This window comes from Muntiacus reevesi, chromosome 2, assembly GCF_963930625.1.
Source record: "Muntiacus reevesi chromosome 2, mMunRee1.1, whole genome shotgun sequence".
NCBI lineage: Eukaryota > Metazoa > Chordata > Mammalia > Artiodactyla > Cervidae > Muntiacus > Muntiacus reevesi.
This window is the reverse complement of record NC_089250.1, coordinates 105,719,363-105,733,614: the sequence shown is the minus strand read 5'-3', so window position 1 is coordinate 105,733,614 and position 14,252 is coordinate 105,719,363. Positions and strand designations below refer to the sequence as shown.

Genomic DNA, 14,252 nt, shown 5'->3' with positions numbered 1-14,252 from the left:
ACCAGTATGCTATTGGGCAGGTCACAAGGGGAGAGTTTTCCTACACTGGTCTTGCTCAGCCCTGGCACAATCCCTATGGTGGCAGAGAAGGGAGCTCTCCCTGCAAGGAGTCACACTACAAGGGCTTTTAGCTGCTATTAACAAGGGGCCAATTGGCAAGCACATTTCCTATAGCTTCCTGCCTGCCAGAGAAGGCTGTTAACCTGTGCATGTGTGTGTGTGTTAGCCGCTTGATTGTATTAGACTCTGCGACCCTATGGACTTTGGCCTGCCAGGCTTCTCTATCCATGGAATTCTATAGGCAAGAATACTGGAGTGGGTGGTCATTCCCTTCTCCAGAGGCTCTTTCCAACCGAGGAGTCGAACCTGGGTTTCCTGCTTTGCAGGTGAATTCTTTACTGTCTGAGCCACCAGGGAAGCCCTGCTAACCCCTAAAACGTGTCAAAGCAGAGGAGGTCTGGAAAGACAATGTCAAATCCCTGACACTATCCTCCTGCCCCTGAATCTTGGACTCTAAGCCTGTCTGAGGGGACTCCTAGGCACTGGGTTTGAATTCCACCCCCCCGAGCATACAGCAGTCTGAGCCTTGCCCTACCCCTTCCACCAGGCACTAAGTGTTACAGGGAGAAGAGAATTCACCCTCCAAGGTGGCAGCTGTCTGCGTGGCACAGTGGACTCATGCCCTCCGCCCAGTATGTGCTTGTTCAGCACCAGCAGAGTGCTGCCGCGTACCCCACGGTCAGTGAGAAGTCAGTGCATGCATCGATCATGAAGCCATCGTTAGACACAGTGTAGGAGTGCTTGCTGGCTGTGGAGCCTCTTGAGGGAGAAGCTTGGAGTAAACAAACAGTCTTCAACATCAATTAGACTTGGCTTCCAGACGTGGAGGGGAGGAAAGCTCTTGTTGCAGCTCCTGCACATGTGTGTCTGCCTGGAGGGAACTAGCAAGCCAAGCCTCTGGACAGAAGACCTTTCATACACCTGGTCTCTGCCCAAATGGCATCCTCTGTGCCAACCAGTGAGTGGTAGAACCTTGATTACCCAGAACCTCCAATTATCCAGGATGCTCATAATGCTCTGTCGGTAGCACACAAGAGAAGAGCAAGAAAAGTTCTCTGACATTTGCTTAAAACAAAGCACTTCCTTGATGCCTTAGACGAGCTGGTCTAAGAGACAGTCTGTCCCTGTCTCTGTCCAGAGTGCTGGAGAGCAGCCCAGATGCTCTGACTCTCAGAACTCAGCCTTGCAAGGATCTTATTCAGGGAGTAAGAGGCTCCCAGGGGCACAAACACAGACTTAGGCAATGGGGAAATGTTCATTTACCAGCTGTTTTTTGACTGGGCATCTTGCTCTGCACTTGGCACTGTGCTGGAGATGGAGATGGACAAAGCATGCTCCCTGTTCTTGCAGGGTCCTGGCATGTCGGTTACCCTGACTGATACTTAGTGACTGTTTACTTCACATCTGGATCTTCTCTAAGCATTTTCAAGTGTGCTTTTGTTTAACGTGGGTGACAGCCTTATGTTGTTGTTGTTGTTTAGTTGCTAGATCATGCAACCCCATGGACTGCAGCACGCCAGTCTCCGCTGTCCTTCACTATCTCCTGAAGTTTGCTCACATTTGTGTCCATCAAATCAGTGATGCTATTTAACCATTTCATCCTCTTCTGCAGTCTTCTTCTTTTGCCTTCAATTTTTCCCTTATGAGGCAGGTACTGTTATTCTCTCCAGGTGAGGAGACCATGGCTCAGGGAAGTTAAATAACTTGGCCAAGGTCATGCTGCCTGGACAAAACCAGGATCTCAGCCCAGACAGTCTCTCTCCAGAAACCCAGCTGTTGAGGACAGTGCTTTGTATAAGAAGAGGGACTATAGCTGGAGGGAGATTGAAAGCCACAGGAAAATTATGGCTGAAGCACACAACTTTGGTTGGAGGGAAATTCCCTTGGGGTGGCGAGAATGGGGGTAAGGTAATGAGGCAGGATTTCCTAAGCCATGAATTCAGGCAATCAGCCTGGCTGTTGACGGCTCCGCCCCACACAGTGCTGCAGATGGGCATTGTCCTAGGGTGGAAGTGCTAGATGAGTGTTTTCACCAGATTCTCTCATTAAGTTTCACCGGGAAGACCAGTGGTATTCAAACTAGCTCTGCATTCAAATCATCTGGGAGATTTCAAAATACCTGTGTCCAGGCCATACCCCATGCCAGTTAAGTCAGAATCTCTGATGGAGGGTTTGGGGCTTGATGATTTTTTTTTTTAAAGCTCCCCAATGATTCCAATGTGCAGGCAAGGTAGAATCACTGAGCTAAACCAGAACCTTCCAACAACATACATACCATCCCTCAGGAACTGTAACCTCCTTCCTTCTCCTCCCTATGTCAGTTGTATGTGTGTGTGCGCGCGCGCATGCTTAGCTACCTCAGGATGGGAAGAGCAATCAGCCCAGCCATGAGAGCTGACAGTTGGCTGGGAGGGTGACAGAGGTGAGCTCTGTGGACTTGCCTCTTGGCCTCTTTTCCCACTGACCCTACTGGACCCTGGGCATGGTCCTCTGCTTTCCCACAAACTGCCCCTCCTGACTTCCTTGTCGCACACCTAGCATTTTCATTTATAAATGAACCAAAGGCAACTGAGAACACATAGATAGCAAAGCTGTGGGCCAGTCCCCAGAGTTCAAGTTTATTCCAAAGAATCATAGTGTGAGTAGGCAGGAATGGGCCTGAGCTCTGGCCCTGTGTGCTCGGGAGCCTGTGGTCCTGCCTGGGTGGGCTACTTGACTTGGCTCCCCAATGCTGGACATGCTCACTCAAGTTCAATGACCTCAGCTTGGTAGCTTGAAATTGACCATGGTAGGAATATTTATACTATGAAAAAATTGGCACATGCTGGGAATTCCCTGGTGGTCCAGTGGTTAGGATTCAGGGCTTTTGACTGCTGAGGGTCTGGTCAGGGAACTAAGATCCCACTATGTGTTAGTCTCTCAGTTGTGTCTGAGTCTTTGAGACTCCATGGACTGTATGTAGCCTGCCAGGCTCCTCTGTCCATGGAATTCTCCAGGCAAGAACACCGGGATGGGTTGCATCCCACTGTGCAAAAAAAAGAAAACCTTGGCAAATGCCACAAATCAGGGATGTTTCCCTCCGGGAAGTGGAGTGTTCAACCTTAGCCAGCACATCACTTCCTTGTTGGTGCCCTCCCACCCCTCCCACTTCGCCTCCACCACCACCTGTAACTCATTTTGTTTTCTAGAAGCTGGTTTCCCTGGTGAGGCCCTCTCTTACTCATTCCCACCTAGTGCTTATCTTAAAAGCGTTTCTTCTTATTTTTCCAGTTTGTAAAGGAGGTCTGATTTCGCTGACAATGATCTTAAGTCTGAGCAGAAAGAGTTGTAAAGTTGGTAGCAGTGAGCTTAGGTTCTGACCATGGAGAGGATATACAAAGAATCCACAAAGGAGCCATTCATACGTCCACCCCCACCGAGAGGAGCTTTCAGGAGGCCATTCCTTTTCCATCCCACGTGTCCTTCACCCCTCACTTCCAGACTTTTGCTGTACACACAGCAGATGAGGCGGCTCTTGTCCTCCATCCTCCAGCTACAAAGGAGGGACCGGCAGACACTTAATGGGAGGTCACAGCAAAACTGCCATTGTTTCCTGAGGCCCTCCCAGAGCTTCTAACTGAAACAGTTGGAGGAGCAGCGGAGTGGGTGTGGGGGTGGGCGGGTGTAGGGACTTCAGTGGGGAGGGGGAGGGACACAGGAGAGCAAAAGGGGAAATCTGCCCTGGAAGACAAATTGCCAGGCTTGGGCCAGGCAATCTGAGTTACCTACTTGGCTGTCTCCAGAGCGGCCAGAAATAGGACTATGTTATTTCTTTATTTTTACTTTCTTATTTATTTATTTTGGACACAGTCTCTGGCATGTGGGATCTTAGTTTCCTGACCGAGATCGAACCCATGCCCCCTGCATTGGGAGCACAGAGTCTTGACCACTAGATCTCCAGGGAAGTCCCAACAGTGTTATTTCTGAAGAGAATCGTTATGACCTGGCTTTGACTGCATATCAGATCTGGGCTGGGGAGTGCCTCTGGCAGGCAGCCGCACTAGAAGCCCACGGGCTCACCTTGCTGGCAAGCCTGTGATGAGGAGGAGGGAATCACAGTGGGGCTTTTCTCCTTCTATGTTTTTCTTTCCCCGGAACCCTGCCCTTAGGGAAACATAGTGTCTCAAGGTTCATTGGTGGATTCCTTAAAACACTGTGCTCCCCATCCTCTTGATAGGGTTGCCCGCCATGCTGTCTGCACCTTCTTGGGGAGCAGCATCTGGTCCCTTCTGTGGGCCTCTGTAGCCTCATGAGGCAGAGGACCATTTAAAGATGAGAGGTTGAGGTTCAGAGAGGTTAGGGGCCCACCTGAGGTTGCACAACTCCAAGTGGCAGATCTGAGGTCAGGGCCCGAATATCTGCCCCGTCCTGTCCCGCAGATGGCCTGTCTTCACCAGAGGGCTTAGAACTGCCCGCACACAGCCTCCCCGAGGGACTCAGCCTGCAGGACTGGCGGGTGCGTGCAGTGTCACCTGTGCCGCCTGAGCACGGGGCAGCTTCAGCCTTCTCCCTGTGCTGCGGCAGCCACACACTCCCAGGGCTCCCCCCAGCGCTCTGTGGGACGGAGGAGGCTCAGTCGCGGCCCCCACCCGGTCTTCTGAAGGGACAGCCCTGGCTGTCAGTCTCCCTCCTTGTTACAGGCACGATTCTCTGTCCCACCAGTCTACCATAGTTTGCCTGCTTGTGTCCTGTGGCTTTTCAAGAGGGGTCGGAAGCTCGGTATCCTTGATCATAGTTGTCGCAGGCTCCAGGCACCAGGAGCTGTGTCAGGGCTGAGGTGTAGGGTTGGCTCTGGCTGCCAGGCCAGCCTGGATTCTCGAGCATGAATGTGCCTGCAGCCCCCCACCCCCACCCCAGGGAGGCTAAGATAGCCCCCATGTGCTGCCCACCAGCCTAAAGCCCAGGACTAGGGCGCCGCCCTGCATCTTTACCTAGCATCCCAGGAGGAGGCATCCTGAAGGAGGCATCAGGCTCCATACTCACTGCTTGGGATTCCTTGGGGATTGAGGCAGAGATGCTGAAAAAAATCCTGAAAATTCAGGCATTCTGGCTGGAAGGGTTACTTTCTGGATCAGAAGTGAGACTGCCAGCCGTGTGTAAGTGTTGCTTACAGTGTTATTCCAGCCTGGGCAGCCCACAGGGCACCATGATTTGTGTCTAAGCTGCCAAGAAAACTGGCGGACTGGGGCCCTAGGCCACCAGGGTGGGGAGCCTCTGATCCCAATTCTGGAAGGGACCAGAGGGCCTCAGCTCCACCCGAAGTGGGAATCAGAAGTCCCACTGGCCTCGGCTGCGACTTCTGGAGCTCACTCAGTAACACTTGCCACTTCCCTGGGCCCAGACTCCTTCTCCTGTCAGCATCCTTTTAGACCAGAAGGGCCACACGTATGAAGAATCATGCTGTGGAGGGATCATTTTTATCATCTTGCGTCTAGCTTGTGCCCCTGGCATGAAACAAGTTTGCCAGTCAGTAGTGCCCATGATTAGTGACGAGAATTCAAGCTAACCTTGGAGAAGTAATTTTCTCTAAATACTGTCCATTCTGATGCTGCTATTATTGATTATTTTAAGCTTCCACAGACATAAGCAGGAGTCTGGGAGGGCTGTCTGCGGTGGAAAGAGGGTTGGAGTCATCTCTCATTTTCTGGAATAGTGAAAGTTGGAAACAACCTGAATGTCTTTAACAGTAGAAACATGAGCCAAAGCGTGATTGCTCCATTCTTTGGACTACCAAGTGGCCATAATACTGTCACTGATTTGTAACCTGAAAAGATGTTTACAATGTGTCATCAAGAAAAACTGTTATGGCATAGTATCTAGGAGGCCATGGTTGAAACATAGTTGTGAACACACATACATACACACACATACAAATATAAAAAAGTTGGTAAGACCATATACCTCACATTAAGTAATTGGTTCTACATGGTGGAACATGGGTGATTTTATTTCTGCTCATCAATATTTTCTCATTTTCCAAGTTGGATTATTGTGCTAAAGAACTAGTAGCCTATCACAACCTTGGCCCACAGAGGCCTGGCCCTGACTAGCAAAAGTGCCCAGGTGGGTCAGGTCAGAGGAAGGGTCCCAACTCTTGAAAGTACTGAAGTTAGAGTTGTTTAATCAAATGGTGTTGATGGTGGGTCCACTGTGTGCCTAGCTCAGGTTGGTTTTGAACCTGAAGGAACTTATGATCTAGTTCTGGAGGTAAAACATTCATTCATTTATTTGTTCATTCATTCATCCAACAAATAGCTATTGAGTACCTGTGGGCACTGTGCCAGGCACTGTACTTACAGCATGAACATAGTCCCAGAGTGTGATGTAAGATATGTTCTCCTGTCAAGTGGTACGGGAGTCTGGATGGGGACCAGAGGGAGAGACAGAGGAAGGGGCCTTTGAGCTGGAATATGAGGATCCACAAGACTCAGTGAATGGGGGTGAGGGTATGCCCCACGGGAGGGGTGGGCTGGGGCTCTTCTTCCTCTCCCGGTGTGCCAAAGTCCAAAGATCAGGCTTCTGTTAGCAGCATGATGCCAATGTACCATGTAGCCCTAGGGAGCTTATGTAACTTCTCTAAGCCCAAGTTTTACCACCCACAAAATGCAGATCATTTCATATCTTCTTCTTCACCATCCAGCCACGTCCCTCTCTTCTTAGGATACTTGGAGACTGAATGTTCTCCTTTGTGCTTTATCCAGAAACTCTCCATTTGCCTCTTGGACTTATTGTTTGCTAGCTTGGCTAGGCCAGTTGTTGATTCTGCCAGCTTTAATGCAGTCTGTTGGCCCCATTGCTTCTTTCTCTAAGCTGCTCAAATGACCTTCATGGTTAAACCAGGGGAAAGAAATACACTTAATCCCATGCTATCACTCTCCTCCAGCAGAGCCGTTTGGAGAACACTGAAGACTCTGAAGAGGCCAACTCCGTGGGTGGTACTTGGAAATGACAGGCTGAGAACTCAGGGAGCACTGAAAACTCAGGGAGCGCTGCTCTCTCTAGGCCTGGAGTCAGGCAGATTTGCTCTAAGGCTGGGCTGCAGCAGGTCCTCATGCCATGCCCTGCAAACCTTGGCAGGGGCATCACAGGGAGACCCTCCTCTCCATCTCAGGAGCACTGGCCACTTTGTAACCCGCAGGCCTCCCTTGCTGCAGGATGGAGGAGTCATATAGTTCAGAGAGAGAGAAGTCCTTAGTAACCCCTAGTTCTTGCTTGAAGGCAGGCCAGGGTGAACAGACATCACTTAGGGGATGGTGGATGATGGGGAACCTGATTAGGTATTGAGAGTGAAACTTTCTGGCTCAACCAACTTAGCAGAATTCTTGCTAACATTGAACATGAGAGATGAACACAGAAGTGCAAAAGTCAGGCCTAGATGAAAAATCCAGGGGAGCTAGAGTAGAGTCAGTGAATCGTTGTCAGCATAGAGACTCTATGATTCAGTTTCCCTATCTGCCAAATGGGTCACTATGAAGGACCATCTAGTGCAGGGCCTCAAATATCAATTCTCAGAGTCAGCCTCTCTTCTGAGACCCATTTTATGAATAACAATGTGTTAACCTCCCTGGGCCTTGATTATCTCCTGTGTCACCTGGGATAGAATGGTAAATACTCTGTGAAATGATATGAGTTTTTAAATAATTAATTAATTAATTTTAATTGGAGGATAATTTCTTTACAGTGCTGTGATTATTGCTATACATCGACGTGAATCATTCACGAGTGCGCGTGTCTCCCCATCCTGAATGCCCCCCCACCTCCCTCCCCACCCCATCCTTCTGTATTGTCCCAGAGCACCAGCTTTGAGTGCCCTGCTTCATGCCTCGAGCTTGCACTGATGACCTGACTTTTAAAAGAAAATTATTTATTTATTTATTATTGGCTGAGCCAGGTCTTTCATTGCTGTGTGCAGGCTTTCACTAGTTGTGGTGAGTGCGGGCTGCTCTTCCTTGCAGTGCATGAGCTTCTCATTGCAATGGCTTCTCTTGTTGCAGAGCACAGGCTCTAGGGTGCGGGGGCTCAGTAGTTGCGGCTCCAGGGCTCTAGAGCACAAGCTCAGTAGTTTTGGCGCATGGGGCTTAGTTGCTCCAAGGCATATGGAATCTTTCTGGATCAGAGATGGAACCTGCGTCCCCTGCCTTAGCAGGCAGATTCTTATCCACTGTGCCACCAGGGTGGTCCATGAACTGACTTCTTAAGAGCCCAAGGTAAGAGGATTTTCTCATCTGGGCCATCAGGGGCAGAGGGAATGATGTCTGTCATGCGTGCCCAGCTGCTGGCTGTGCTGTTGGCCATGGCTATTACAAAGCTGGTGTGCCAATACAGAGAAGGGGAAGTTTCCAAGTCATTAGTCCTTCTCTTCCCAGCCGTTGTTGGTAGGGCACTTGGGAGCTCACTGTGCGTGAAGAGAGACGAGGAATTCTACAGGCAGCCCCTTCCTTTGGCTCCCACTCCTGCAGCCCCCCCGCCCAGTAAGGAGTATAGGGGAGCAGCTGGGTAATGTGATATTAGCATGCGGATGTGCTCCAGAGAAAGCAGAAGCTGAGGGGGAATTAACAGCAGTTGATCTTGCTTTTCCTCCACTCCCAGGAACAGCGTCTGCTCACAACCTAGTGATCTGGAAACGCCTTATCTCTGCTTCTTTCCCTACCTGAGCCTCCATGATTGCCTTGGGCTCTGGGTCCCTCCCCATCACCTCCTTCATGGCTCCTGTCCTCTCATCCATCACGTAGGTTCCTGTCTGTCAAACGGAGCCCCCCGGCAGCCCTCTAGCCAGTCTTGCTTGGGACCCAGCCCCAGCCATGACCCACCCTAGTAACTCCATGCTAGCTGCCCAGAACATGTTCTTGTGCCCACCATGTCTATGTGCCACCTATGGTGTTTGGCCCCGGGGATTCAAGGACAAAGAAAAGACTCTACACTTAGGAGGTTAAGAATCTCTCCTGTCTCCAGCACTAGACCCTTGGTCTAATTGATAGAACCAGTCCCCAGGGAACTCAGAGCCAGTCACCCCAGGGTACTAAAGGGAGAGCAAACTCCTGTGACCTGTGATCAGTGATGTTTGATGTTACTATCCCAAAAAGATTGTGACTTGCTGAAGGCTCAGATGGGGAACATTTTTTTTTTTAAGCAATAAAGTATTTTAAAATTAAGGTACGTGTATATATCTTTAGACATAATGCTATTGCATATTTAATAGACTACAGGGTAGGGTAACAACTTTTATATGTGCTGGGAAACCAAAATATTCAGATGACTCCCTTTGTTGAGATATTCACTTTGTTGCAGTGGGCTGGAGCCAAACCCACAGTGTCTCTGAGGAATCACTGCACAGATATTCTCTTATTCACACTTAAACAACCATATGAGGTATATACTGTTATTATCCTGATATGAAGTTCATTTTATTATTTTTTAATTATAGTTTTAGGTATATAGTGAAGTGATTCAGCTATACAAATATAATATATACTTTTTTTAGGTTTCTTACCCACATAGATTATTATAAGATATTGAATATAGTTTCCTATGCTATACAGTAAATCCTTGTTATTTTTTTATATATAGTGGTGTGGATCTGTTAATCCCATACTCCTAATTTATCGCTCCTCCACTCTGCCTTGGGAGTCTCAGGTGGCTTGGTGGTAAAGAATCCAGTGCCAATGCAGGAGACACAGGAGACTTGGGTTCGATCCCAACCCACTCTGGTATTCTTGACTGGAAAATCCCATGGACAGAGGAGCCCGGCGGGCTACAGTTCATGGGGTTGCAGGGTTGAACACAACTGAGCACACACATGCACCCCGCCTTTCCCCTTGGACAACCATGCATTGCTTTACATGTCTGTGAGCCTGCTTCTGTTTTGCAAATAACTTAATTTGTATTATATTTTAGATTCCACATATAAATGATATATGGTAATTGTCTGTCTCTATCTGACTTACTTCACTCAGTATATTATTCTTTAGGTCCATCTGTGTTGCTACAAATGGCATTATTTCATTGTTTTTTTTATGGCTGAGTAGTATTCCATGGTGTGTGTGTGTATACACACACACACACACACACACACACACACACACACACGACATCTTCTTTATCCATTCTTCTGTTGATGGACACTTAAGTTGCATGAATGTCCTTGCTATTGTAAATAGTGCTACTGTGAACATTATGGTGCATGTATCTTTTCAAATTAGAGTTTCTGTCTTTTCCATATCTGACATGAAATTTAGTAATTTGCTTTAGGCACACAGCTGTTATGTGACTGACCTGGGACTTGAACCAGAGACTGAGGGATCCTAAAGTTTAGGTGTGAGGAACTGTAAATAATGTTACCAAGTTTTAGTATAGCTTTAAAGAAAATGTGATAAAATTAACCATTTAAAAATGTACAGTTCATATTTACCTGGCAGGGGAGATACCATGATCACGAAGGTGGTTTTCCCAGGGTGAGGCATATCCATTGCACTCCTTCATTTGAATCAGTTCTAATGAGATGGATGAAACTGGAGCCCATTATACAGAGTGAAGTAAGCCAGAAAGATAAAGACCAATACAGTATACTAATGCATATATATGGGATTTAGAAAGATGGTAATGATAACCCTATATGCAAAACAGAAAAAGAGACACAGATGTACAGAACAGACTTTTGGACTCTGTGGGAGAAGGCGAGGGTGGGATGTTTCGAGAAAACGGCATCGAAACATGTATATTATCTATGGTGAAACAGATCACCAGCCCACGTTGGGTGCATGAGACAAGCGCTTGGGCCTGGTGCACTGGGAAGACCCAGAGGGATCGGGTAGAGAGGGAGGTGGGAGGGGGGATCGGGATGGGGAATACATGTAAATCCATGGCTGATTCATGTCAATGTATGACAAAAACCGCCACAATATTGTAAAGTAATTAGTCTCCAATTAATAAAAATAAATGAAAAATAAATAAATAAAATGAACAGTTCAGTGGCATTTGATACATTCACACTGCTCTGCAACTGTCAACTCTGTGTAGTTCCAAAATAATTTATCACCGCAAAGGAGGCCCTGCACCCATTAAGTGGTCCCTCTCCAGCCCTTCCTTCCCCAGTCCCTGGCAACCGCTAATCTACTTTCTGTCCCTGTGGTTTTGCCTGTTCTGGACATTTCATAAGAATAGAATCATGTAGTCTGTGAGCTCTTACGTCTGACTTCTTTCATTCAGCAAAACGTTTTTCAGGTTCATCTATGTTGTAGCCTGTGTCAAGCTAATAGTCCATGGCTTGTCTATACTGCTTTTTGTTTATCCATTCATCACTGGTGGACACTGGTGAATAATTCTGCTGTGAATACATATACACAAGTATTCTGAGTACCTGTTTGCAATTTGGTGAGTTCCACTCAGGAGTAGCATGGCTGGGATAAGTAGTAATCCTGTGTTTAATAGGATGCTTTCCTGCCTGTGGTTGTATCTCCCTGGTGGGTCCCAATGGCCCCTCACACGGGGCGGGTGCCAGGCGCTGAGCCCACATACAGTGAGTGAATCCATCATCCTTCTTCTCTGCCCGCGTGTCCCCGACCCCCTAACCTGTCCCCTTCTCCCTGACAGACGTGCCCGTGGAGAAGCTGGCTGCCATGCCTGCCTTGCACCGCATCAACCTGCGCTTCAACCCGCTGAACGCCGAGGTGCGCGTCATCGCCCCACCACTCATCAAGTTCGACATGCTCATGTCTCCAGAGGGCGCCCGGGCCCCCCCACCCTAGGCCTGCCTCCTCATGCCCACCCAGCAAGGGACGGAGGCCACCTGGCCTGGCGCCCTAGGGGAGGGAGTCCCATGGGCCTGTGTGAGGCCAAGCTTGGGGGGCTGGGGGCGGGCGGGCTGAGTAGCGCGCGGTGGGAGGGTGCAGGCGGTCCTGGGTAGATAGCGTAGAGCGATAGTGGGCCCTGGAGTACCTGGATGGAGGAGGCGAGAGGGCCTTGGAGCCCAGGCTCCCGGCACTCACAGCTTCTGTGCAAACCTGGGCAGGTCCTCTGAGCCTCACAATTTGAGAAAGGGGGCAATGACAGGGGCTTTTGCCTCCTTTTGGCTCCTTGAAGGCTTTTGGCAGAACACATACCTCCAAGTTACCTGCAAGTCGTCAGTACCTTCTGGGCCGATGGATGAGCATTGCTGTGCACTTTCCGGGGCCTTGTGGGTTTGAGGCCTTGTTTCTAGTGCTGAGAGCCAGCAGCTGCCCTGAGAGTGACAGAAGACAACCTCCATCTATTTACTGTTTCCTGAGGACCGACCTGGATGAGGCCCTCCACTGTTCCCCGTCCTCAGCCCTCTGGGCCCCTGGATTGGCGCGAACCGGAACTAGGCGTCACGGGAAAGCTACAGAGAGAGTGTGGCCCAGCGCTGAGGCGTGGCTGAGAAAGTTTGTGTAGGGCCCCAGGGACCGGCGGGGGCATATCCAGTAGGCCCTGTGCTTCCCCATGACTAAGAAGTCAGCGGGGCTGGAAGTCCAGACTGCTGCATCCCTCCCCTGTGGTGACCCGGTTTGCCTGGCATCGGTCCTGCTGCAGGAATGACGGCCCAGAGAGAAACACAGACATTTGCACCTGTGCCACGCTCAACACAGTCGCCCTCAGACAGTTGTCTGGCTGCCTTGTCATTGGTCCACGTGGGGGCAGAAGGCACCATGGACCACTGGATTTGTGACCAGTTTCCAGGCCGCCACCACCCAGAGCCTTGATGACCTAGTCATCTCTAGGCCCTCGATCTGGAGTCTAGGGTGTGGCCAGGAAATTGTGTGACCAGCCATCTCTGTGTGCCCGGGACTGAGGGGTTTCCTGGGACGTGGGACTTTCAGCGCTAACACTGGGACAGCACTCAGCAAATGCGCAGCTTGTCCCTCCATGGGGCCTGGGGCTCTGGCTTCCTGACCACACCTGTGGTTTGGACAGCTGCTGACCCCGTGGTCCCCAGATATATCTACCTCCCACCTTCTCATCTGTGGAGCAAGCAGACTCAGAGCCCAGAGTCCACCTGGCCTGGTCTACAGGAGACAGCTGAGGCCTCAGGAGTCTACAGCAAGCCAGACTACCCAGATCCTACACCTGTGGACTAGTGGCCCTCTTCCTGTCCTGAGGTTAGGCTGTTCACAGCTCAGACCACTGCTCAGAGCACTAACCCTTTCTCAGAATGCTCCCAGGCCCATTCCTCCTCCCCGGCTCCACGGCCTACCCTTGCGCAGGCCTTCGGTCTCGGCAAGAGGCTGACTAGTTGGGCCACTGTTGGCCCATTGATGAATGATCAATGTTCGCTCTGTCATCTTTCAAGGCCTGGTTGGTGAAGCTCTGGGAGAAAGTGTTTTCAGGTTGAGGAGGCTAAAATGGGATCTTCTAGGGCTTTGGAGTTCAGCTGTGGATGGTGGGGATGAGTGAGCCTGTAGTCCAGCCCAGGCTGGTTGGGATACCCTAGACTGTGTCCTGGAGTGGGGTTTTTCCTTGTCAAAGAAGGGGTGCACTTTTCCGATATGCAGGAATACACTGTATAGCCAGAGTCTTGCAGCTCAGGTGTGGTCTGTGGGCCTGCAGAGTTGGCATCCATGGGAGCTCGATAGAAATGCAGAATCCAAGGCCCTATTCTAGACTTCTGGAACCAGAAACTGCATTTCAGAAGAGCTGATTCCCACAAGCAGGGGCCTGGGGCAATCCTGGGGACATTTTCAGAGAAGAGGGTGAAGGTTCTCGGCTCTCCCTCTGCACCATCGATGGAGTCTGAGTCTGCTCATGTCCCCCTAAACCAGCCCCCAGAGACCCTGGGCCACTTCTATCTTTCCAGAGGCTGTGTGGTGCTCCCAGTGAAGGGACTGACCCAAAGCCACCAAGAGAGGAGAGCCAGCTTTGCCTGGCCTTCCTGGGTAACTTCTACTGCTTCCCCAGGTCGTCACCTAAAGCCCTTAGATGGGGTGGCTTCTGGAAGCTGTTTTCTACTCTGCTTGGAGAGTTTGCCCATGCCTGCTGGGAAAGCTTGGGCAGTCAGAGAAGGCCCCAAATCAAAGCCCACTGTGTGAGTGAGCCCTTCGCTTCAGTCTGCAATAAAGAATGCGTTGGTTTCATCTGCCTGTTGGTGTTTGATTCATTCTCATGGCACAGATCTCACATGGCCCGGGTGGTGACCCCATCCA

General features: G+C 50.0%; 1 protein-coding gene across 4 annotated transcripts in view; it reads left to right on the top strand.

Moving 5' to 3' along the window:
• Window positions 1-14,183, top strand: part of LRRC20 (leucine rich repeat containing 20) — a 76,405-nt gene extending 62,222 nt beyond the window's left edge. For 2 of the 4 annotated variants that reach the window (XM_065922505.1, XM_065922504.1), the window contains 2 exons: window positions 11,689-11,765; window positions 12,178-14,183. In XM_065922505.1, coding sequence (XP_065778577.1) covers window positions 11,689-11,765; window positions 12,178-12,507 — 407 coding nt within the window. In that variant the 3' untranslated portion in view covers window positions 12,508-14,183. Of the gene's footprint in view, window positions 1-11,688 lie in introns of all 4 variants that reach the window. The other 2 variants (XM_065922508.1, XM_065922507.1) reach the window with 1 other exon arrangement.
• The last annotated feature ends 69 nt before the right edge of the window (window positions 14,184-14,252 follow it).